Source organism: Lagopus muta, chromosome 9, assembly GCF_023343835.1.
Source record: "Lagopus muta isolate bLagMut1 chromosome 9, bLagMut1 primary, whole genome shotgun sequence".
NCBI lineage: Eukaryota > Metazoa > Chordata > Aves > Galliformes > Phasianidae > Lagopus > Lagopus muta.
The window spans coordinates 4,357,449-4,380,254 of record NC_064441.1 but is presented as its reverse complement, the minus strand read 5'-3'; the positions used below and the strand labels follow the sequence as shown (position 1 = coordinate 4,380,254).

The window sequence follows — 22,806 nt, the reverse complement described above, 5'->3', positions numbered from 1 at the left end:
CAGGCAGCAAGAGGGCCATTTTTCTGCTTAAATAGCTCTGGCTTTAACCAAGTTCATCCCCTGACCCCTCTGGGAGTTGTCTGTAATATGACTGATGGAAACGAGATAGTACGTGCAGTGCTGATTCAGTACTTGTATGTGTATATAGTGTGTGTGTAAGTAGGTGTAAGTGTATACATAGATGAGTATAGATGTGTGTATATATACATAGGAGGCACTGAGAGTGAGTTTGGGTGTAAAACAGCATCTGCATGTTCATGTTCCTTGAGACAGAAGCTAAGCTTTCATACATGCCATCAGACTTTGTCCTGAGGTAGGCAGTGTGCACAGTGGTGTGCAGAGCATCACTTTCATACATGCCATCAGACTTTGTCCTGAGGTAGGCAGTGTGCACAGTGGTGTGCAGAGCATCCCTGGCCCGTGGGGGCACGCTTGTCCTGGAGAGCACAGAAGATGGCATTCTGCAAGTGCTTTTCAAGTTTCTCAGCACAGAGATCCAGTTCCTCCCCTGTCCTGCTGTTTCCTTGTGAGTGGATTAGAGTTGTGCTGTTCCTGGCCTTTTTCTTACGCAAAGTATTGACATCCAAAACATGGATTTCTAATCCTAAAATTACCACCTGCCCTTTCATCACTCTAAATCAGTTAATCTCTAAATAGTTCCCCAGCTTGCTGTTAGTCACTTCGTGCTATTAAACTCTCAACCAAACCTTTATCCAGGCATTAAAACATGGCTGTTAAATACACCCCGGTTACCAGGCTGGCTCTGAACCTGGAAACCCCAAACAAGGACGAAGCAGCATTTGTACAGGCCAGCTGCTCATTATGTTCCTCAGCCCCAGCAACTGCTGGAAGAGCCTTGTTCAGAGCTGTTTGTAGACGTAGGAAAGAGAGCAGAGAAAGGGAATAAGAGGTTGCTGGATGTGGTGCCTGGTTGTTTTCCTGAACCATCCCACAAAACGGGCACTTCTCCATGCTGTGATCTTGACTTGATTCATACATGGGCAATGATGGGACGCTGGAGTCCTGGTGAAGCATTGGTGTAAAGCTGACCTGAGAGCAGAACTGGGCTCAGAAGTTCTTCCCTTGAAGCTGGCCAAGGTGTGATTCCTAATTTTTAGCCGTAGTTAAAGCAAAACCAGGATTCCCCCACAAGAGCTCAGTTATTCAGCAGTCACAAGAGCAAGCTGTTTTTCTAGCAGCTTGGCTTGCAGTTGGTTTTGGTACTACCTTTTGTTAAACAGCAAATGAGGATCGTGCTATTAAGATTACTTATTTTTCTTATTTCCCCAGTACTCGGGAAGCAAGCAGGCATTTCTGCAAAAAACAGAACTAATAGACCTGGTTTCCTTTGTATTTATGTCCTATGGTTGATTGAGTACTTCCCTAATTTAATTGAGTTTCTATTATATCTGCTTATACCGATAGTCTCTCCCTCTGATTACTTCCCTGGCAGCTCTGAGGCTGTTATAACTGACAAGAGACAGTGGCCAACGGGATTGAAAGATGTTGGAGCCACACTGGAGAATGGCTGACCTTCATCCCTGCACTGGTGGGCTTGATGTGTGTGTAGAGCATCCTTATTGCCACGAGCACTGACCTGCCTGCAGGGGCTGCCACAGCCTGCTCGGGTGCTCAGGTCCCAGAGGCCTGTTCCACACCTGAAATAGCAATTCCTTTCTCCCCCTTCTTTCTCCCCCTTCCTTTTTCCAGAGCATTCAGTACAAGTGTATCTAATGCAAGGCTGAGAGGTGTCTGTCCTAGGATAGTGCCAAGAAAACAAGTTAGCAGGTTGAAGGGTGGAATGACATCTTTTTAAGTATGTTACAAAAATGCCAAATCCTGACAAGATTGTAATTCTGATTGGAAACCAATCTTCAGTCTGAAATGCTGGGCCCAGCTTAGAGGCTGAGGAAAGGAAGAAAACTAACGTGGCCGGACTGATACGTGTGTGAAGGTGGTACCTTGTGAAGTCCAGCTTAAGAGTCCACTGCCACCCTCAGTGTTTTGTGAGTGTGAAACAAAACACAGCGGTTTGCAGACAACTTCAGGACTGCAGTAAAAAGTGAATTACCTGAAAAATGGGAATCTTCATTTTGTGTTCAGGTGCTGCAATAGGAGAAGCACGGCTGGGGGTAAGGCAGAATTTGCTCTTTGGTTTTGTGCCTTGCCTTGGGCAGAGGCCTCCTGTCATCGTTGTCTTCCCACCCATGGGATGCCACGGCCCTGCTCGTGGTGTGGGCAGGGAGCGGGGCTGCACTGGGAGCTGTGGGGAAGGCAGATAATGGGGAAAAGCTGAGTACAAGAAGGGGAGGAAGAGGGAAAGAATGCAAATAAACAGGAGAGGGGAAATGGGGAAGAAAAAAGGGGACAGAGCAGGAAGGCAGCAAGAAATGGGAGGAAGTGGGGGCTCACGGGGCTTAAGGAGCGAGAGAAAAGCAGCTGTCAGTGAAACACTGCAGGAAGCCCGAACTTGTATTTTTAGGGACTTTACTATAAATATTGGGTCTGGGGGAGGATGGAGAGAAACGACTGCTCTTCCTACCGCCGTCTTCTCCTCCTGTCTGTTTTGCTGCTGGTTTTTCTCCTCCCAGCTCTCGATGCAGGGCAGGAGGCAGGCTGGTGGCACGTGGCCCCAGCACTTTGTTCCGGCGTTTGTGCACAGCCGTGTGCCACATCAGCAGCCTGCTGACCCAGGGCCGGGTTCACCTCAAGCGAGAAGATTTTCCTGTACAGTTCTAAGTAAATGTTTGCACTTCAAGAGGCACTCATCGCTCAGCACAGGGCAGAGGAGCAACCGCTGGTTAATCTAATTTACATTAAATTGTTCAGGAAAACAGGGTGCTTCCGTTGGAAAGGACGGCTGTGTTTGTGACCCATTCACTGCGCTCACGGAAGGAGAAATGGTTTCAGGTTTCCTTGAAGTGTTTTCATGCTGTCCAGGAGTTTTGGAGGAGACAGCAATCTTTTCTGTTGTCACGTTGGGTGTTTTTCACTTCTGCTTCCTGACTTAGTTCTTAGCAGAACTGGGACACGTTTACAATAAATCACGGTGCGGTGCATTACTCGTGTTTTCACTGAGGCTGGTTTAAGAAGTACTGACAGAAGATTCTCCTTCTGTCCCCAGCAACACATAACTCAGGGCTGTGAGGATGGCTTCCATTTGTCACCAGCATCAGCCTTTACTGAGTCCCGTGTCCTTGTGGTCTGTTGAGCCTTTATGCTTTAAGGTCTGAAGAGAGCAGGAGAGGCACTGCAGCAGGGCTGTGTGCGGAGCAAGTGGTAACCAATAACTGCTTATTGAAATCTCTCATCTGAGAGATACTGGGGACTGCAGCCTTCAGGGAATTCTTCAGCTCATCTCTTTCAGAGAAGGGTAGGAATTTGGAAGCATGGAGGAGGGAAACAAAATGAGAAAGCTTAAAAAAGAAAAAAGAGATTTATAGCACTTGTACCTAGCACAGCTCAGAGATCTGTGTTCCAGAAGTTCTGATGAGGGCTCATTCTTTTGTCTGAAATTACTCATGTTCCCCTTTGTTCGAAGCAATGGAGGCTCACAGCTTGTAGGCAGTACTGATGAGTTGTTCCTCCTGCAGTCATTCTGCATCAGCTTGTGCTGCTGATGTTGCCAATGACTGCACTCCTCAGTCACATCGCTGCTGTGAGCATTAACCGCTATTATTCACTTGTAATTAAATTGCCAGGATGCGTCTGTAATGGCATTGTGAGCTCTCCGGGACGAGCGTGGCTGGAAGCAACATTCAGAGAAACTGGAGTGAAGCTGGGCTAGGTGGCTCACCAGGTGGAAAGTGGGAGAGGGCCTGAATTAGGGGAAAACATCTGTTTCAGGTGTGCTTGTTCCCAATCTGATAAGTGGGTATAGGAGGAGAAGGAGCGAGGAGCACCCAGCTGAGTGCAGACCAGTCGGGTGTTGGGGAGCAGACGGATCCATGGGTGGTTGTGTTGTACATGCCCTCTGCTGTCTGCTCTGCTGTTTCCGTATGACTGATGGAATGGCAGGTGAACTTCGGAGCTGCGCTGCCTTCGGTGCAGTGACTCTCGTGCTCTGGCTGGTATTAGGATGGCACTCGTGTCTGACGGTGTTCATGCACTGCTCTGCAGCACTTGTAACGTGACACAGACCTCTGTCTTCTCATTTGCCTGTGCTGTGCTTTGCATGTTGAAAATGCATATTCCTGTTCATTATGAACTCGTCTTTGTGATATGAAATAAGTGTTATTTAGAGGAGTGGTTTTGTTCCAGAGGACCTGCATGCTGTTCTGTGACACAAGAGAGCAAGGGCCAAGGCTGAACAAGTGCAGAATGGGAGGAGGACCTGAGGCAGAGACAACAAGCAGGGGTTTGGGTTCAAAGCCTGTCAGTGTCACCTCTGTAAGCAGCCCCTGCTCCTGGAATGGATCAACAGCAAGTGGATGTCTTGATTATGGGTTGAGTTGCAAAGAGTGAGAGGAGCTTTCCTTGATCCCTGTGCAGCACTGATCCCTTTGATCTGGTAGAGAAAAGGCTGTCATCTCCTGAGACCTCTGTACTTCTCTGTCTGGGCTCATTGCTGCCCTCTGAGCTGGGGAGCAAGGGTGAGCCCTCTGATCTTCCTCAGAGGTGACTCCTTCTTGGGGAAGGTCAGGTGGAGGTAAGGGCGTGCAGGGAAGCCAACACTTAGGTATGAATGTTCCCTGGGCTGCCTCTCCCCAGTCCCTTTTCTCTGCTTTTCTCACCCCTTCCACAGACAGAGGCACTTGAGGTGGTGACTGGGAAATGCTGAAGATCAGCCAGTCTGTGTGACCAGTTGGCTTCAGCTCACCTCAGCCCCAGCATCAGGGCTGTTTGCATTGAGGCTTTGGTCTGATCTGTGATGCACTGCAGAGATTAGGGCATGCTATGAGATCCTGCCCCATGTCCTGGTATGCATAGGAATGTCACAAGTGTTGGCCATTTCCTCCTGACATGTCCCTTTTATAAGTGCTTTACAGTGGCAAGAGATGATGGAAATGCTTTTGCTTTTCAAACAGCTCAGGCTGTTGGGAGCAGGAAGGAGAGAAGCGAAAATAAGAGCTGAAAGTTTGGCAGAGCAGAAAGCAGCGTGTCTGGGCTGGGTGCTTTCAGGGGCTGCCTGACCCCACAGGGCCAGTGCCTGCTGCCCTTCCCATGCCCATGGAATGGGAGCTGCAGCACTGCTGGTTGGCCTGCTGACCTCCAGGGACAGGAGAAGTCTTGGAGCTGTTGTGGTTGTGGGAGAAGCAGGCTCAGTGCACCAAGTAAACCAGTCCTTTGTTTGAGCAGAAATATCTTCATTTCATCTTTTGCCCTTAATATTTATGCAAGCGTTCCTGTAGTCTCTGATAAATGCTGGCAGCTCCCCATGTAAAGTTGGTAAACAGTGCTCTGCTGGTGTATTTTTCTGAGGCCAGGTCTGAAGCCTGCAGAAACATGACTCATCTCTCAGAGATCAGGTTTTAATTACAATTTCCAGTGCGCTTTTGAAGCACTTTTTCTTGTGGAAATGCTGCATAGGAACATTTGAATTACAAATGTAAAGAAATTGTGCTCATTCGTTGTAAAGCTGTTGGGAAAAGTAGAAGGAAGAAATGCAAGGATGTATGCGGTGCTATTGTTTGGATGTGCAGATCCGAGCAGCGCTGCAGTGTGAGGGACAAGCTTGAATCCCCAAGTGTGCTTCTATGCCATATCCTAAGCAGGGGTCCGAAGCATCATGGGGCACATCTTCTTCCTTCATTAGGGTTTGTTGTTCCATAGCATACTGAAAAGGTGGTCATTAACCAAGGCTCAACTTTAAAGGGCATTGAGCCTTGTATTTCATCTTTCCCCAGCCATGTTTGAAGGAACAGACAAATGGGCAGTGTCTGATTTTTATGGAAAAATGCAGTGAGGTTCTTTCCCATTCCCATGTGCTGGCTGTGTTTGTGGTTGAAGGTGCTGCAGAGCCAGAAGGCAGACCAGCTGTGGTGTGTCCTGCAGCTTGATCTCACTGCTGGGAAGGATCTTGAATTTTTAATACAGAATCTGCCTGTAACACACTGGCTGCTTTTAGTGCTCAGCATGCATTGATCCTGCTGGCAAAGGGTGAAAAGCTGATGGCAGAGTGGGGTGCTGCCTTGGGTGTGCAGGCACCTGCAGAGGAGCTCCTAAAGCATTCTTTTCTCCTTGTTTTAGTACAGCTGGAATTGCAGGTCAGGGGTCTGATTCAATGCAGTGCATGGACTTGATTCCTTCCTGCAGTGCCTGCAGCATGGCACAACCTGAACAGGATTCGGATTAGCCAGCAGTGAAGCTTCACACAAATCCTGTCTTCTTGCATCACTTCACCTGGCAGATCTCAGCGAGTAAAACCCATTGCCTTCAGATGGTGCTTTTAAACTGCACAATATTGATTGCCTTTGTGCTTGTTATTTCTTTGTAATAGGATCCTTAGTAGGTAGATAGCTCTCCTGCACTGATAACCAAGTGCAGGCAGTGGCTGAAGTCTCTTGATTCCCAACTAGCTCAGTGCTGTGCTAATGCTGTGCTCGTGCAGCGGGGCACCCAGGTCTTTCTGGCTTCCTCCCACTCCTTCCTAAGCTGCACTGTCCCCATGCGATCCCTGGTGCAGGTGTCACCTGCTGCTGCTAACCCTAAATCCTCCTCCTCTTCTTCTGCTCTCAGCCCCATCTGGGCATCACTGCGTGTGCTTGCGGGTTCTCCTTGCTTTGTGGCATCTCCTATTGGTACCTCCTTTCCTAGCAAACCTCTTGCACCCCAGGCTCTGTGTTTTGCAGCGCTGCTTTTCTCAGAGGCCGGACCTCTGAGCAGTGGCTGTCCCAGGTCCTTCTTGCAGGGCTGTCTGGAAGGCAGGAAAAGGCCAAGCCCTGGCTGTGCTATTTCATAATAGAAAAGCTTTGCCCAGCTGCTGTAGGGGTAGGAGATTGCTGCTTGAGAGGGGAGGCTTGGAAAGCGAGATGCTATAAAAGCAGTACCATTTAATCTGCTGATCAGCTGCTCATGCCCTGCTGACTGGCTCTGGAGGTAAGCTGCAGTGGGACTGTTTGGCAGGAGCCAGAAAATCCCCTTCGTTATCCCAAACAAAGGAGCAAATACATGTGTGACATACATAAAGCAAATGAAAGGATAAAAGGTCTGAGCAACGTTTCTTGAGCTCCTGTTTCCAAATTGCCTCTCTAAAATGTTGCTGCCCCATACCTGACTCACTTGAAGCAGTGGATGACGCAGAGATGCAGCCCTGCACAGCAGCATTGGTATGGGTATCACATAGTGCTGCTCTAGGCATGGCTGGGGCTTCTAAATCAGTACAGCACAGGCACTGCAAAATGTTTATTGACTTCTGACAGTAAGTGACTGGGAGTAGGCCAGGCTGGATGATAAGTTGTCAGGGCTGCTCAGGGCAGACAAAAGCCCTGCAGGTAATTCTGGATAAAAGAGTGTGATGCTCATCTGCCTTCAAGTATGTGAGACCTCAAATTGTTATTTGTGTTGAAATGTGCAACATGGGGTCTGCAGCATCTTGCGCTCTGGAACCCTCAGCAGTGCTGGATGTGGGATTACTTCTGTCATCCTTATGCTGCTTTTCCTAACACCGGGATCTAAGTCACCCTAAGAGATGGACGTGATGGCTGCTGGCAGCTGTGGAACTTCATCCAAAGCCTCTTGGAATCAAAGTACCTTTACCATCCCGCTCCTGCAGTGAGCACCTCTAAACAGGGCTTTGGAACCTTGCTGCTGATGAATGCGAACGCATGAAACCTTAATGCACATACAGCTGGCCTAAAGCCAGCCGTGGGGCTGGGAACTGAGGTGTGACTGTCACTGATCTGAGTGTTACTGAACAAGAGAGGCTCAAGGAACCTATAGGTTTTAGTCCTTCTGCCTCCCTAGCTGAGCTGTCAGCGTCCCCAGCTGTGAATTCACTTGTGGGTTGCACTCAGAGCTGGGGGATGGAAGAATCTCCCCAAGTGATGCTTGGAGCTGTGCTCCTTCCCTCTCCCCTCCCTCTGTTGGGTGCAGAAGAGCACAAAGGTGTGTCTGAATACAGTTGCTGCTGCCTGCAATATCATTAACTCTGAAAATAATCACAGTTGGGGATCTCGATCAGCTTCCACAGCTGATACCTGAGTGTTGCCTCCTGCTCTGCTCCCGTCCATCCCGCAGAGCGCTTGGCTCGTGGGGATGCTTCTCTTGCTGCTGTTGTTGGTTGGAAATCCACCTAGCACTTTACATGCCACCTCCTAAATTGGATCTTGCTACTATGAAACTAGAACCAGAGCCAAACAGATGGCATTGAAGAGGTGTTTCAAGAAACCACATTTCCATCAGCATGTGTGGGGTTTTCTCTTTAAGGGCCATTTTTTCCCCCCCCTCTAAACTGTGGTTTGTAGGAGAGTTACAGATCTGGATTGAAGAGAGGTAAAAGTCTGTCTGTCAAAACACACAGCCCTGTTAGATGCCAGGGCACATTTTCTGGCACAAAGCTCATTGGTGATGCTGCTAATGACAGGGAAGGGTGCAGAACGCTGCCGGCTGCCCAAGGACACCCATTCATCCGTTCCTGTGTGCTGCACAGATCCCAGCTGGCAGCAGGATGCTCCCCGTTCTGGTGATGGCCTGATCCTTTGGAGGAGGCTTTGTCCTTCCTGGCTGCCCTCAAGAGCTCAGCATCACCACTGTGGGACCAGCCACACGCCGGAGCTCTGTGGGAATTGTTCCTTCCATGGCTCAGTGCTTCCCAGCTGGAAGGGATGGTGTGGTGCTGTTATGGGAGACGTGGCCTGCATACAGGGTTGCCTTGTGGGTCTCTTAAATGGAGTTTCAGTTTTAGTTATGAATGCTGTGGTGTTGAATAGGCAGCGGTAAGAAACAGAAGCAAAGTGGGGGTGTTAAAGGGTGGTAATAACATGGCTGTCATGAACTAATGTTATTGGGAACAGACTGTACTGCCTTCTTTTAGCTGCAGAAATGCACGTGCTCAGCGCAGGGAGAGAAGCCTGGGAGCTGAGGACAAGGAAGGGATGGGCTGAGGGGCATGGGGAGGTGGAGGAAGCAGTGAGGGGCCCTGGCTGCAGGTTACCCAGCTACATCCCTGCCCTTCTCTGTTCCCATGATGGTTCTTTGACTTGCTGGGAAATCTGCGGTGTTTATTCCTGTGCCATGGGAAAGCCTTGCAAGATGCAGAAACATCTTGAGGCTTTGCCCTGCTGTAAGGCTTTTCTGACATGAAGTGCAGCTCTCCAAAACCTGCACCTTCAAGCACTTGTGGATGGCCCACTGTCCCTCATGTGAGAGGTGAAGCAGATACACAGCCCCTTGCTGCTCCCTGATTTGCTTCTGTTTATCAGCAGCAGTGCCACAAAGAGGCAGCGAGTGCTTTCTGAGCAGCTGTTATCCCTGTGTGGGTATTGGAAGGGTAAAAAACTACGTCTAGAAGAGCTGTCTACAGAAACTTGCCATTCTAAAAGAATTTGGGACCTCTGGTGCTGGTTTGGGACGCCTTACATTCACTTATCTATGGGAGAGGGAAATCTCTTGGTTCTTCCTGAGCCACAGACAGAGCCGGGGTTTCCAGTCTCCTTTCCTTGAACTAAGAATGAGGGGGTGGCAAAAGTGCAAACGTTGGGCTTAGGGATGTGTTTTGTTATTGCTTTGCTCACCTATGTGCAGCAGAGTGTGTTGTTTTGGAGATGAATAGTAAGCTAACTTAACAATTTAGCTTGATAACCTAATAATGCTGCCTACTTTCCTTGTCATCAGAGCTGTCGTTGATCTGCATTGATGGAACTGCAGCTCTCTAGGCCATATGTCCTGGTTAGACATTGGGCAGACACAGTGAGAGGTGCTTCAGCCCAAAGGTTATTCCCTCAGCTCAGGGCTTCAGCTCAACCCTGGGCATCTCTCAGTCTGTGCTGAGAGATGATTTATGCCTTTCTCAGGGAACAAATAAATCTGCTCTATTTGTTTATCTTTCTCTTTAGAGGTTTTTTGAACGTTTTCCAGGATTTTGCTTCATTAAAGGTTGGAAAAGATGATAGATGTGAGGGAAGCTTGGATAGAAGTAAAACTTGTGCTTGTCCTGTTTGGTGGTGGTCCCTGCTCTCCAAAAGCCTGGGGAGGGGATGGTGCCAGCTTGGCTGAAGGGAAGGGGCTAGAGGAGCCCCCAGGCTGCTGCAGGGCAGGTCAGGGCATGGAGGGCAGCTCTGGGAATGCCCCTTTGCCAGAACTTAATGTGTAGAGCAGTTGTGTGTGCTTCTTTTGACTCCTGGAATGGAAAATGTATAAACATTTGAGGTCAGTTACTTCTGCTCTGCAGCTTGGGCTCAGGCAGGCACTTGAAGGAGGTGGAGTTCCGTCTGAGTTCAGAGGAATTGCACTGAGTTGGTTGTGTCCTTCAGCGCCTTGGGGCAGCAGGGCTGCTTGGAACTCCTCACAGAGCTGTTTGTGAAACGGAGCAATGATGGAGAGGTGGAAATGCATGAAGCTGGAGGGAAATGCACTGTCATTGCGGTTGCCTTTGTCATGGTCATGCTGTTTCTCTGAAAAAAGGCAGCGTGGAATGGCAGAAGTTTTGTGTGCTGAAGTTAAATGCAGGCAAGAGCAATTGGCCCGTGATTGCTCTGATTAATTGAACAGATATTTTGCTTCAGTTAAAATAAACACTTTATATATTTCCCATCCTGTTACATGACTCATTTTTTCTTATGCTGACCTGATATTTAGAGTATCTGATGTTTTAATTACTTTCTCAAAGACGTGGATTTATTTCAGATAAGCCTTAAGAGATGTGTAAGCCAAGTGCGAAGCCAGAGCACATCGTTTATAAAAGAAGCTTGTTTTGGAGATTGCTGGATTTTCCTACTGGGAAGAGCCTGTTTTTCCATAGATGTTAGCCCCTTTAAACTAGTCTGAGCGTTGTTTTTTTCTTTCAAGATCCTTTTCAGTGGGAAACTGAGAAGTATATAAACTTGCCTTTACCCTATAAAAGCCAAGTGTGAATCAGGCAGGATGCTGTAAAACGGTCTAATTTAATGCAGGATGACAGTTTGGATGCATGTCCAGCACTTTGTAATTTCATTGAGAAGCACACTCTAGTGTTTGTCAACACGGGTGTATTTCAGTGGTGCTGATGCTTAAGTGCATTTACTGCTATAAAACAGAAATAACGATTCTTTTAGCTAGCACTCCATAAACAGAGAGCCTGCACTCTGAATTTCCCCTTTTTGCTTTGCTGGGGAGCTCTGCAGGTTCCCTGCAGCACTGTTCCACGTCCACTGCCTGCCTGCCCCAGCACTGGGCTCCTGTTGGGTGCTGCACGGTGCAATGCTCTGACCCCACAGCCCAGCCGGGCTTTCCCAGCACGAGCTGCCAGAGGTCAGTGTTGCAAGGCACAGGTCTGCCTGCTGCCGTGCCGTTGCCATGCACTGAAACAGAAGAGAGGCGGCCATGCACTGGGTGCGTGCCGTCTGCATCACTTATCTCAGAGCATCTGGAGCAGTCAAAATTGAGGCTGTTTCAATCCCAAGAGCTACGTGTGCGTGGTGCTGTGATTGTCAGCCAGAGGCCTGAGCAGTAGCAGCAGGCCGTAAAACTGTTTGTTAGCAGCCTCCTGGTGCTTTTCAGGCTCCGTGCTAAGGTAAATGCGCTTCCCGTGGTAGCGCTTCTCCCAGGAAAAAAATTGCATGCAATTTTGGGTTGTGTTAATGCTAGAGATCTTGGACCAAGTCCCTAAATTGCCATGAACTAGGAGAAAGCTAGGAATTGACAGGAGCGGGAGCAGAGGCCTGCGCGAAGTTCTGGCTCACCACAGGGATGCTTGGCTGCAGTAGGTCCTGAATGTAGAAACAGAGCCTGGGGAGGTGAGGCTGCTCCCTGCTGTGCTCCTGGGCTTATACTTGCTCAGCTGAGAGGGGTGACGGTGTTCCGTTCCATCAAGGCTGCCATCAGAATTTCTGAAGGGCCTTATGAGAGCACCCTAATCCCACTTATTTTAATGTTTACATGTTGCAAGATTAATGGTGCTGTAAAATGGCTGAATATGAAGTGTTTGTCTTCAAAGCATTAAACCTGCTCTGCGGTTCCTCCATTAAATGCCTGCTATGGGGATTATGCATGCTTGATGGGGTTTATAGGCTGAGCAGAGAGAGGATGCCTTCAGCTGCTGTGTTCTGCCTGGCTCTGGGGCTTGGCTGTAGTCACAGCAAGTGGCCCTCCTCTATGCACGTGAGGCTGAGTCCCTCCTGGAGCCCCTGGAGTCAGCTCTGCTGTCTCGTTGCCATTTGCCTGCACACAGGTAGACCTCTCCCGTGGACCTATAGCAGTCCCTGCCCAATTTAGTGTGCTCCAGTGGATCTTTCTAGGTATTAAATAATAAGCCTGAGTGCATCAAATGCTGTTTAAAGGCATTTACCAGTGTTCCCAGCATGTGCCGGTTCATTACATTTTACAGACCGTGGAGACCACAACCTTTAAAGAAATACTTCTGGTGCCTGCTTCACTCGCAGAAATTAGTCTTAATACTTGACACTATCAAGTTGGTGATACTTGATATAGCATTTTTGAGAGCAATTAGGAGCACACATTTATGCTCAGATGAACGTTTAATTAAAAAGCGTGGCAGCTTTGAAGTTCACACTTGACTAATCTTGAGGATGAAATGCGGGTTTAAACCCAAGTGAACCTTGACAGCAAATCCAGAGAAGTGAAAAACTCTTTAGTAGCTCCTATTTCTTCCTATTTGTTCTACATCATCATAGCCATCGCCGTGTCTGTAACACAGTGCTGTATTTATGGAGATGAAGGCAGATTGAGCTGTTCAGCCAAGATACCACATACAGATGCTGAACCTGCTTTGGGGAAACCAGCAGGAGGGTGCTGGAGAACCTCTGGGTGCTGTGCCCACCAGTGACACCAGCAGCTGACCTTTGATCCTTGCAGAGTCAGCAGTGGTTAATGGGGCAGAGAATCTGCTCCGGGAGATCTGTGTTCCTTCCTCCCTTTGAATTTCTTTGGCTTCAGTTGCCACACTGTATGAGAGGGGCGATCGGGGTGGATAAACCCATGCTGGTGTCCAGAGGTGATGGTGTGCAGGGATTTGAGCCTCTGGGTTGGTGCCATGCTTCCCGTGTTGGGCTTCAGGAGGCCGACAGTCGTCATGCACCTTTAGCTCTTATGGATGAGAAGCCTGAAGCAGCTCACTGGTCAGTGGCTGCTGGGAATTGGCCTGAGCCACATACAGTTGTGTGCAGAATTGAACGCTGCAGCCAAGCAGGGCTGGGAGATGGTCATCTGGAAGCACTTGAGTAAAAAGGCTACGATAAATAATATTCCAGGAGACAGCACTGTGAAAAAATCCAGCACAATGGAAGCAAGACCACGTGTCACAAGCTGATGGAGAACTGCTCACCTCCTTTCCCACACGCAGGCTGATGGCAGAGGGCTGGTAGTGTACATCAGTGAGCAGGCACGAGGGCATGGGGCTGTGCTGAATGCCGCTCGCGTGGCCAGGCTGCTCCCCTTTGAGCCTTGTTTGCTGCTGTTGCCAAAAAGTGGTGGAAGTGGTGTGCTCTCGATGCTGGGAAGTGGTGGGTGATGTGGGGTGCCTCTGCTGATGAGGATCGCGGTTACTGCCTGTGTTTCCCAAAGGATGCTGATTGTCCTATAAGCATTGCCTCTGGGCACCTGTGCCCTCTCCACCTCCCTGTGGTGAGCTCCCAAGCATGGAAACACCAAAATCATAGAGGAATTTTGAGACAATTTGTTTTTAATGAAGGCAACTTGGGTCTCACCTATTTTGACCCACATGCTTGGCTTTGGGACCAGAGCCAACCTCAGCAGCACATGGGCTCAATCATAATGTGTTTGTAGGAGAGTTCCGGTGTTGTTTTAAATGACACAAGTTTTGATCAGGTAAAAGCATGTTATTAGAGTGGCTTTGTGGCTCTTTTCTTGCTCAGGGTTGTTATCCCAATCCCCCTTTGTAACTTCATTACAGCAGTGCAGAGTTCATGCTGGCCAATTTAACACTTGATGCACGTTAATTATGAATTTCAACCTGCCTTGGCTTTGGGAGCAATGGCACACGTTGCCAAAGAGTGGCCTGGCAGCTCTGCAGCTGCCTGCTCCAGCCTGGTTACTTTGGAGACAAAGCACAGCAAGCACTGGTGCTGCCCTGGGGGCACAGAAGTCAGGGGTGAAGATGTGGGGATGTCGTTGCTGCCTTTGGGGCACACGCGTCTGTTTCTGCTTGGCCAACATGCAGGATGTGCTTGGTGACTAATGCTGTCAAAAGGGCTTGTTGCTGGCATGAAATCTTTTAATATGTATGGTTCTCATGCTAATTTTGTTCCTCTATTGTATCTATCACTTTCATTTTCAGCGCCTCTCTTCAGCATATCTATTCTGTTTGCATCCGTATTATAAAGCCAGCAGTGCCTACAGTAGAGTGATAATGACCTGGATTTTTTACTATAGATGGTGGTTTCACCAAAAGCATTAATGCCGAACACCAGGCTTCTCAAACTGGAGGCAAAGATTAATTGGCAATGAAGGGACACAGTGCTCATGCGGTGCAGAATGCGGCAGGGATGGAGGAAGTGGAGCTCAGCTCTGGCCCTGCAGCCCGCTCTTCTGTAAGGTCATGGTGGAGTCACCATCAGCACGTGCAGCTGGAAGGAGAAACGCCCAGCAGGGAGGAAGCTAAACAACCCACCCCTGCTGACAAACTACATGAAAAGCAAGGCTTTGTTATAAATTCCCAGGCTAAAGACCCATCAGTTCCACTTCCCCTGTATTTTGAGTGACTGAGTGTCCCTAATGATTTACACTCACATGAGTTTCAAAGTGTTTTGCTTTAGTAGATGTTTGCAAAACGTTTTTATTTTCCTCTGTAAATGTTTTGAGAGGTGTATGGGGTGTTGGTTGAGAGTAGGGGATGGAATCAGGGTATCCCTTGTCTGCTGTGAGCACGGCTGTTGCACCCTGCGTGCTCGAGCCTCCCAGCTTCACAGCTTCAGCATTTACCGATCTGTGAATCAGAAAGGATGGCACCTGACCCACTCACAGGGCTCTTGCAAAGCTGGGCTTGATAGTCTTTATAAAAGTGCAGAGATCTGTGGGAGGATGGTGTGGGCACCTGTGGTGCTGAGGTTTCTGCTTGCGGTGCCCTGGCAGGGAGGAGCATCCGAACCCAAAACAGCCGCAGAGCCCAAGTGGAGTTTTAAGGTCAGCCCATCTGGGTCACCACGAGGCTCTGCACAGCCTGGGCAGCTTTTACAGTTGGCTTCTCTGTTGGTCTCCATCCCACATTATTATGGAGAGCATTTACTGACTGGACTCATAGTGTAGTCTCTAAAGCAGTACCATAGCTTTGGTTACTTTTTCCAGTACATTTCAAGAATAGTGTTGCTCCTTTTTCCCCTCACTAATATCAAAGGTAGGCAGCAGAACTCTACCACAGCAAGGCTGGGACGTTGACTGTCAGTGGACTTAGCTCTGCGCCTTTCAGCCACCGTGTGTGACCAGCTGCTGCCTGTTGGCTGTGGAGTCCCAGGAACAGCAGAGCTTTGTTGAGCATCTCCTTTAGAAACTGCAGTTTCCATCTCAATTTTTGCTTAGAATAAACCCCCTCTGTGCAGTGTTGTTTCAGAACTGTGCTTTCTGTAGAAATTGCTGCTCTCTGCATGGCAAACACCAAGTGTGTTGCCTTGGTTTTTCATAGACAGAGGTCTTAGCAAGTGCCAGCATACTGTGGAGCTGGCAAGTTCAGATACTCTTTCAATTGCTCAGGTCCCTCTTCCAGACCTTGTTGCTCTGTAAAGCAGACCCCAAACCACCTGAGTAGACTTTTTTTCTGGGTCTTTCTATGGTGGCTGCCGGTGTTGGAGATGACAAGATGGACCTCACTGGGAAGTCCAGAGAATGTCAGTGATGTGGGGACTCTCATCATTTGGCCCAGATGGCACTAGTGATTGGCTTGACTCGAGCTGGAGTAAATCTTTGGGTAATTCTTATTTAGCTTTGCTGAATTCAGGTCTTCTTTCACACTTAAACTCATGGTGCAGAGTCACAAACAGAAGCTGACCCACCTTGAATTTGAGTTCAGCTCTAGTTTCTGCCCTATATCTGCAACCTTGCTGCTGTCCCACTGAAACGGAGATACTGTGCTGTCAATCTTGAGGCATCAAAGATAAGAGGTAATCACTGTTGGTGTTACTCCAAGTGTGTGCTGTAACCACGTGGTGACCTGTATCAGGGAAACTCTACGTGGAAGGAGAAAACCCAGTGACAAACCAGTGTTTGAAGCCATGGTCTTGGTTCTGTGCTGCAGTCTCCAGTGCTGCGGGTCCCACTGCCAGCAGCCTGCTCCTCACTGCACTGCAGATTGCATGGGTGGAAGAACATAAGCAGGGTTAAATGGAGAGAGAAGAGAATGAAGGCAATGTGAACAAGAACTGGTTTTATGCGAAGATACACAGCAACTCTGAGCTTGAAGTGTAAAACAAAGGAATACTTGAATTGTCAAACTGCATACATGTTTTTCTTTTGTTTGGCTCCCGCAGAAGCCGTTAAGATTCTGTAAACACCCATTAGAATTCAGCCTTGCATTTCAGAACCATTGGCCTTAACACTGATTTATGAATTGCTGCATGCTATATGATCACATGCTGCATTGAAAGAGGTGCAGTGGGATGCATCATGGCTACACTAATATCTCCTTTTTCTGGATAATTAGATAGCCAAAATGTGTCAGCGTGTTGAAAGGGGCTAGGTATGACTAGCACACTGCACAGCTTTAAATGCCATGAGTTGCTTCCCCTTCTCTTCCTCCATTTTATTGAAGAGTCAGCGTGCTGTGATTGTGTTCAGCTATCCCCTGCTGCTGCTCCCCAGGCTTTAATTAAAGGCTCAGTAAGTGTGGGCGCTTCCTGGCTGAGCAAACAAGGATGGATTTAGGGAAGATTTGGGTTTGCAGATCAGGCTATCTAAATAGATGATGGCTAACGGTGCTCTGGTCCTTCCAGGCTGAGTCTGAGGGCTGTTTGACCGTGCCCTGGGGTGCCGGGCTGTGGGGGCAACGCTCAGGCCTGCGTGCACCACCGGGCACTTCTTAAAATAAAACTCTGTTGTTAGGACATGAGGTTGCTCAGGCCGTGTAAATGGTGTTATTAAATGAGTGAGGAGCCCTGCTGGGTGAATTGCTTTCCTGGTGAAGGTGCAAATCCAGAGCGAGCGCAGCGCTGCTGCTGCCCAAACAGCCCCGCAGCCGGCGCCTGGGCCAGGGTCAGGCTGGGCAGAGGGCTGCTGCCGTTCAGGAGAGGCTCACCTTTTCCCCCACCTCTTCTGCTGGGTGTCCCCTCCCCGCGGTGTCCACACGTGCAGTTCCGCTCCGTGGATCTTCAGCATCCTCTGCAGCTGGGCCTTGTCTCCTGTGGTCACATGGTGGCTCAGAAGCACATCTGTGTCCCTGATCTGCGACAGACGGGGCTGTGCCGTGGCCAGGGGCGTGAGGGGACCACACTCAGTGCCATATAGGTGCTGCAGTGAGTGTAATCCTGTAGTCCCACTGGACTTACAGCCGAGTCATGGTCTGTGCTCAGGAGAGGCCCGGAGCTGTTTTTGCATGGCTGAGCATTAAAGGGTATTCTCAGCATTTATTTGCCAGGAAAACACAGCACGCGATGAAGGCCCTTTAATTAATTGTAATGGCAGGAGGAAGGGGGGGGGAATTGCTTTCCCATCATGGCTGCTGTGAAGATGCTCTTGAAAAAAACAAAAAATGGGTGAAAGCTGCCAGAGCCAGGAGATTGCTTAAGGATATTGTTTACTGCAAGCAAAACACTGCCAAATAAACAAGCAAAATAAGCAAACTTCTCCTTTTTGTTTTGCAGGGTCGTCATGTTAAAACAGGACAGCTTGCTGCTATTAAGGTTATGGACGTCACCGGGGTAACGTATCCTCCTCCTCCTGCATCCTTAAATTGCCAGATAAGAGGGGAAAGGGGACTGCGTGTGATAACGTGTGGGGGGCTGTGGAAGCAAATACTTGAAATAAGGGAGAAGGAAGCAAATGCAGAAGAGTTCTGAGAAGGAATAATGTTACGCTGGAGCAGTGAGGCATCCAGTTGCAGCAGTAGCTTTTTTGAATGGATTGATAAAATCTTAGCACAATTGTAGCACCATGATCCTGCACTGGTGAGACGTGTCAGCTTATCCAGATCCAAATTTCTCACTAAAAAGTTTTTGTTGGACAAAATTGTGTGCAGGCATTGCTTTGCATAAGTTTTCTGTGTGAGATGAAGTACTTCTATGCATCCTGGAGGCACAGAGGAAAAGTGCAGCATCCTGCTTTCAGGAATGTGGCTCTTCTGAAAGTTACTTCAGACAAAGAAAACCAAGAGTTTGCAAGTTGCTGATCCACTAACAGGATTTTGGAGAAAAAGTGCTTTCACCATTGCCCTATTTTCCATTTTCCACAGAAGAAGAAATGCGTAGAATTGCTGTGACCCCTCAAAGTCTAAACAGATGCATATAGGAGAGTCATGTGAGAGCACTTTTTCTTGAATAAGACTTTTTTTTTACGTGCAAGTATTATGTAGCCCAATGCTCTTGGCTGCATAAACAGCACCAAGTTCGGAAGCAAGCAAGCATGTTCTTTGTTTTTATTTTTAGTTGAATAGCACATTTCAAACTTTAGGACTTGATCCCAGTCTACTCACCTTGGTTTTGAATTAATGTTTTTGGTTAGTTTTCAGAAGTTCAGCAGGAACAGAATTGCCTTGCTACAAAAGTTTTGAATTGCCACAGATGTTACGGTGTGGTGTTTATATCTACAGGACCTTCACTCAGATTCTTTTTTGTATTAATAGGTGAAGTGATGTGTGGAAATAAATCAGAGGGAATTTCTGTTTTCTTACGATGCCTACAAGTAACATTCATCTAATTTTTGTAGATCAGGCTGTAAGGCAGTGGGCAGACCCACCAAGCATAACCCCATGGCATTAATGGCACTGAGATTCCACAAGGTTAAGTCTGAGGTTACAACAAATCTAAGCTGAGAAATCAGAATATTACTTCTAGGTGGAAGTTTGAGTCAGCACTCAGTTCAGTGGTTTTTCAACTATTGTGAGTCCAAGCAAGGATTTTGAAGGAAGATAGCCCAAATCCAATCCTGCTCAATAATTGATATTTTCAGCCTTATCTTTAAGTGGATAACCCTGATCTAAACTTCTTGCTTCTAAAATCGAGTCTCAGCTTGGAATCCTTCTTAATAACTGCTCTGTAGCTATCCTGCAGGTAGTTGTATTTAATTAAAGAGAACAGTAATGATGCTTCCTGCCTCTCTCTGACTAGCTGAAGTGAATGTCCAGGGCAGTAAATCATATATTTGGCATGGAATGTGTTGTTTGGCTATTAATTATTTTCCTCTTGAGCTGCTTTCAGCTATATTAAAACACGCCCATTATTTTTCTTTTTCTTTTAATATATAATGCATAAATTCTCCTTAAAAATAAATAAATAAATAAATATAAAAAATGGTTGAGTGCTCCATAGCTGTTGATGCTGAAGTCAGACCCAGAGCCATGCTCTCCAGCCACCACAAGAATCGTTTCTGGAGACATTTCTAAAGTCAGTTGCTGATTCTTGCTTGGAGTTGGGTTTGGCTCCTGGTCCAGGTGCAGCGCAAGGTAGCAAGAACCCAGACTCCAATCCTTTGCCACTTCCTGACATGCACCACTTCCAGTTGTGCTGCTTGGTTCTATCCAGTTCTCCTCTCCTTTGTCCCTGATGATGGTGGATCTTTCAGAAGCCTACAAAAGCAGGTGTAGTGTGTTCACCCCAATTATAGCCATCTATAATTTCATAGTGGATAATTCTGGACAGTAGATCGGCCATAGTTAATTGAGTTCCCAGACTGCATCAACCCCAATGTTTCCCTGCGCTAAAACCCCAGAGGATTCCTGAAGACAATCCTGTAAGTCATCTGTGCTCTTGCTAACTGTATGCTGGGGAAGGTTGGGGCATCGAGGCCCTCAGATTACAGCACTCGATCTGTTTGAGCAGTGACTGTGAATTCAGAATTCAGATTAATTTTCCAGAGGCTGGTTCTACTGCATGCTCTGTGACCTACTTCCCATACACTGATCTAATAGAATCAATTGATGGAGGCAAAGCATGGCAACAGCACATGGTCTGTGGGTTCTCTGGGTTTTCCTCTGGGGTTTTGGAGTAGTTACAACAGCTTGCTATGATAATTCCTTTTTCTGCCCTCTCTGGCTAGATGTACTGATGGTGGCTGCTGGCAGTGATATTGCTCAGAGCGGGAGGTGGAGCTGGGGACCCTAAGGGGACCAAAGGTCCCTTCCAGCAACATTTCTGTGATCCTTGCCCAGGCATGAAGCCAGGTCCTCATGGTTTTGGCCTGCCAGCCCTGTCCATAAGGTAGCACATGTGTGCCTGTGTAGGCCTCTGTCATGACTTCTCTAACAGAGCAGGCTCATGCCAGCATGGAGCTCATCTGTCACCCTTGGAGCCTGGCTATGTGGCCACATCCTGACTTCCACTGCTTAGATTTATTTTTATTATTTTCATACTTTTTCACCTTTTTCCCCCGTTTTGAATTACTCAGCCTAAAAATGGGCACAAGATAAAACCTTAGGCTAAATGTCCTTGTGGCTCTTCTCTGCTCTTGGCAGAGATCGACCCAGCAGGGGAATGGCAAAAAACCTGGCCAGTGGTATGCAGGAAGCTGGTGGGTTTCTGTACTGACAGCTTCTCCTTGCTTCCAGCAGGACTGAGCATCCAATTGCTTTTCTGCTACAGAGCGTTTCAATAAGAGAATATCTCTGAGGCTTGATTGATAATCTTAAGTGTTGTCTTCCCTGATTCCCCAGGCAAACAAGTGCTAGCAAAATTATATTGACTTCTTGAAGAGAAGAGGTGATAGTGGTCTTTCAGAATAATTCCTAGATTCTTCTTAAAAACTTTGGGCCCATTCTTTGCCCTCATTGGTGCTTATGCTCTCTGTGTTCATACTGAAGATATAATTGCAGGTTTTTTCCACAAACTCCACTACTTTTTTGTTTTTTCCTTCACTGTTCCTTCCTGAATCGTCTCTGAAAAACTTGTAATCATTGACTCATTTTCCTTGGTAGCTTGGGAAGAAATCTGTGGTTCTGGCTGTGTTGTGTCTGGTCAGGGAGCACTGGTCCTTAAGAACTGTGTCTGTGGTTAATCTGATCACCGGGTCATCCTGTCATGTGCTGGTTGGTGAAACTGAAGGCAGGATGAAGCAAGTGAGGGACAAAGGGGTCCTACACAGGGAAAACAGTAACCGTCCTTCTGGTCCTTTTGGAACAGCATTCATCAGCACGAAGGTGCTGCCCACTGCTCCACAGCCTGAGAAGTAACAGCTGTGCAGGATGTTTTAGAACAACATCCCAGTAGACTTCTTGACAGGTCTTGGAGGGCTGTGCTGATGCATGACGGGACTAATGCAAGTGTAGTTCAGCTTCAGAGCAGTGCGGTACAGATGTGCGTTAGGATAGGAAGTAGAAAGGAATTTGTTTAAAAAGGTGGGCTGAGAACAGAGCCTCATACTGGTGGCCTGCTGGATGCAGAACGTGTCTCCTTTCAAGGACTTCTTTCCTCCCAGCCCTGGCTGTACTGCAGCCCTGCAGGTCAGTGGTTGTGGCCATTCCCTTTTGCCCGCTGCGGAGGCACCAACAGTCCGAACCACTTGGGAAGGCAGTTCTGAACTGCCTGGCGATCTTTCCAGTTCAGGGCTCAGAAATGTGATAGGGGATGTGGCAGAGCATCTCTAGGCCTGCTATTCTTAGCTTTTTGTTCAAGGGCCCGTGTTTAACCTCTTAGTTTCTGGTCCAGATTTTCAGGCTGCCGGGGCTCTGTTGTGAATGACATACTGTAAAAAACAAATAAACCAAAAATCCCAAGTCAATTAAAGGAAACTTAGGAGAGGACAGTCAGAAGTGGTGTGTGGAAGCTCTCCAGTGTAACATAGAGAGATCAGAGCAGCGCCTGTGAAATGCTGTCTTAGGGTGAAATGCTGTCTCTCACTGTGGCTATTTTGTTCTGGTTTTTTTCCCCTTACCCCAGGATGAAGAGGAAGAGATCAAACAAGAAATTAACATGCTGAAGAAGTACTCTCACCACCGAAATATTGCTACATATTATGGTGCTTTTATTAAGAAGAACCCACCGGGAATGGATGATCAGCTCTGGGTAAGTTACTTTCTTTTTCTTGAGAATAACTCAGTTTTGACAAACCCAGTTTCCCTGCATTGCCCACTTACCACCACCTGCACTGCTCATGTTGCATCTGGCTTTTTTGAAATTGTGACTTTGAAAAGGCTGTTCTTACACAGGAAGATGCTTCTCCATTTTGCCATAGAGTTTTCACAGGCTGAGAAAAACAAACAAACAAACAACTATTTGTTCTGGACTGTCATTAACAGCATCTTTGTTACAATAATTAATTGAAAATTACTTTATGCTATGAAAATAAGTGCGTTGAAACCAGTTGGAGGGAGAAGGGAGCTACACTGGGAAGATGGAGGCAGAGGTGCTGGGTGGGGGGTGCCCTTCCTCCTAATTCCTTCCAGCTCCCTGCCTTACATCTTGTGCTCCACGTTCCACAGAGGCAATGCAGGAAAGGGGGATGGAGAAGGGAAGGCAGAAGGGTCTGCAGCTGTTCAGCCATTTTAGGGACGGTTGCCTCATGTGGCTGAAGGGCTGAAGCTGCTTTGCCTCCCCCACATATCCTAACCTGCCTCAT

At 47.8% G+C, this 22,806-nt stretch overlaps 1 protein-coding gene across 6 annotated transcripts in view; it reads left to right on the top strand.

The window, feature by feature from the left end:
* The window catches only part of TNIK (TRAF2 and NCK interacting kinase), a 138,225-nt gene that overhangs the window by 49,122 nt on the left and 66,297 nt on the right, over positions 1–22,806 (top strand). For all 6 annotated transcript variants that reach the window (XM_048954357.1, XM_048954358.1, XM_048954360.1 and 3 more), the window contains exons 3-4: positions 17,904–17,960; positions 22,128–22,253. In XM_048954357.1, the coding sequence (XP_048810314.1) occupies positions 17,904–17,960; positions 22,128–22,253 (183 nt within the window). The remainder of the gene's footprint in view (positions 1–17,903; positions 17,961–22,127; positions 22,254–22,806) is intronic.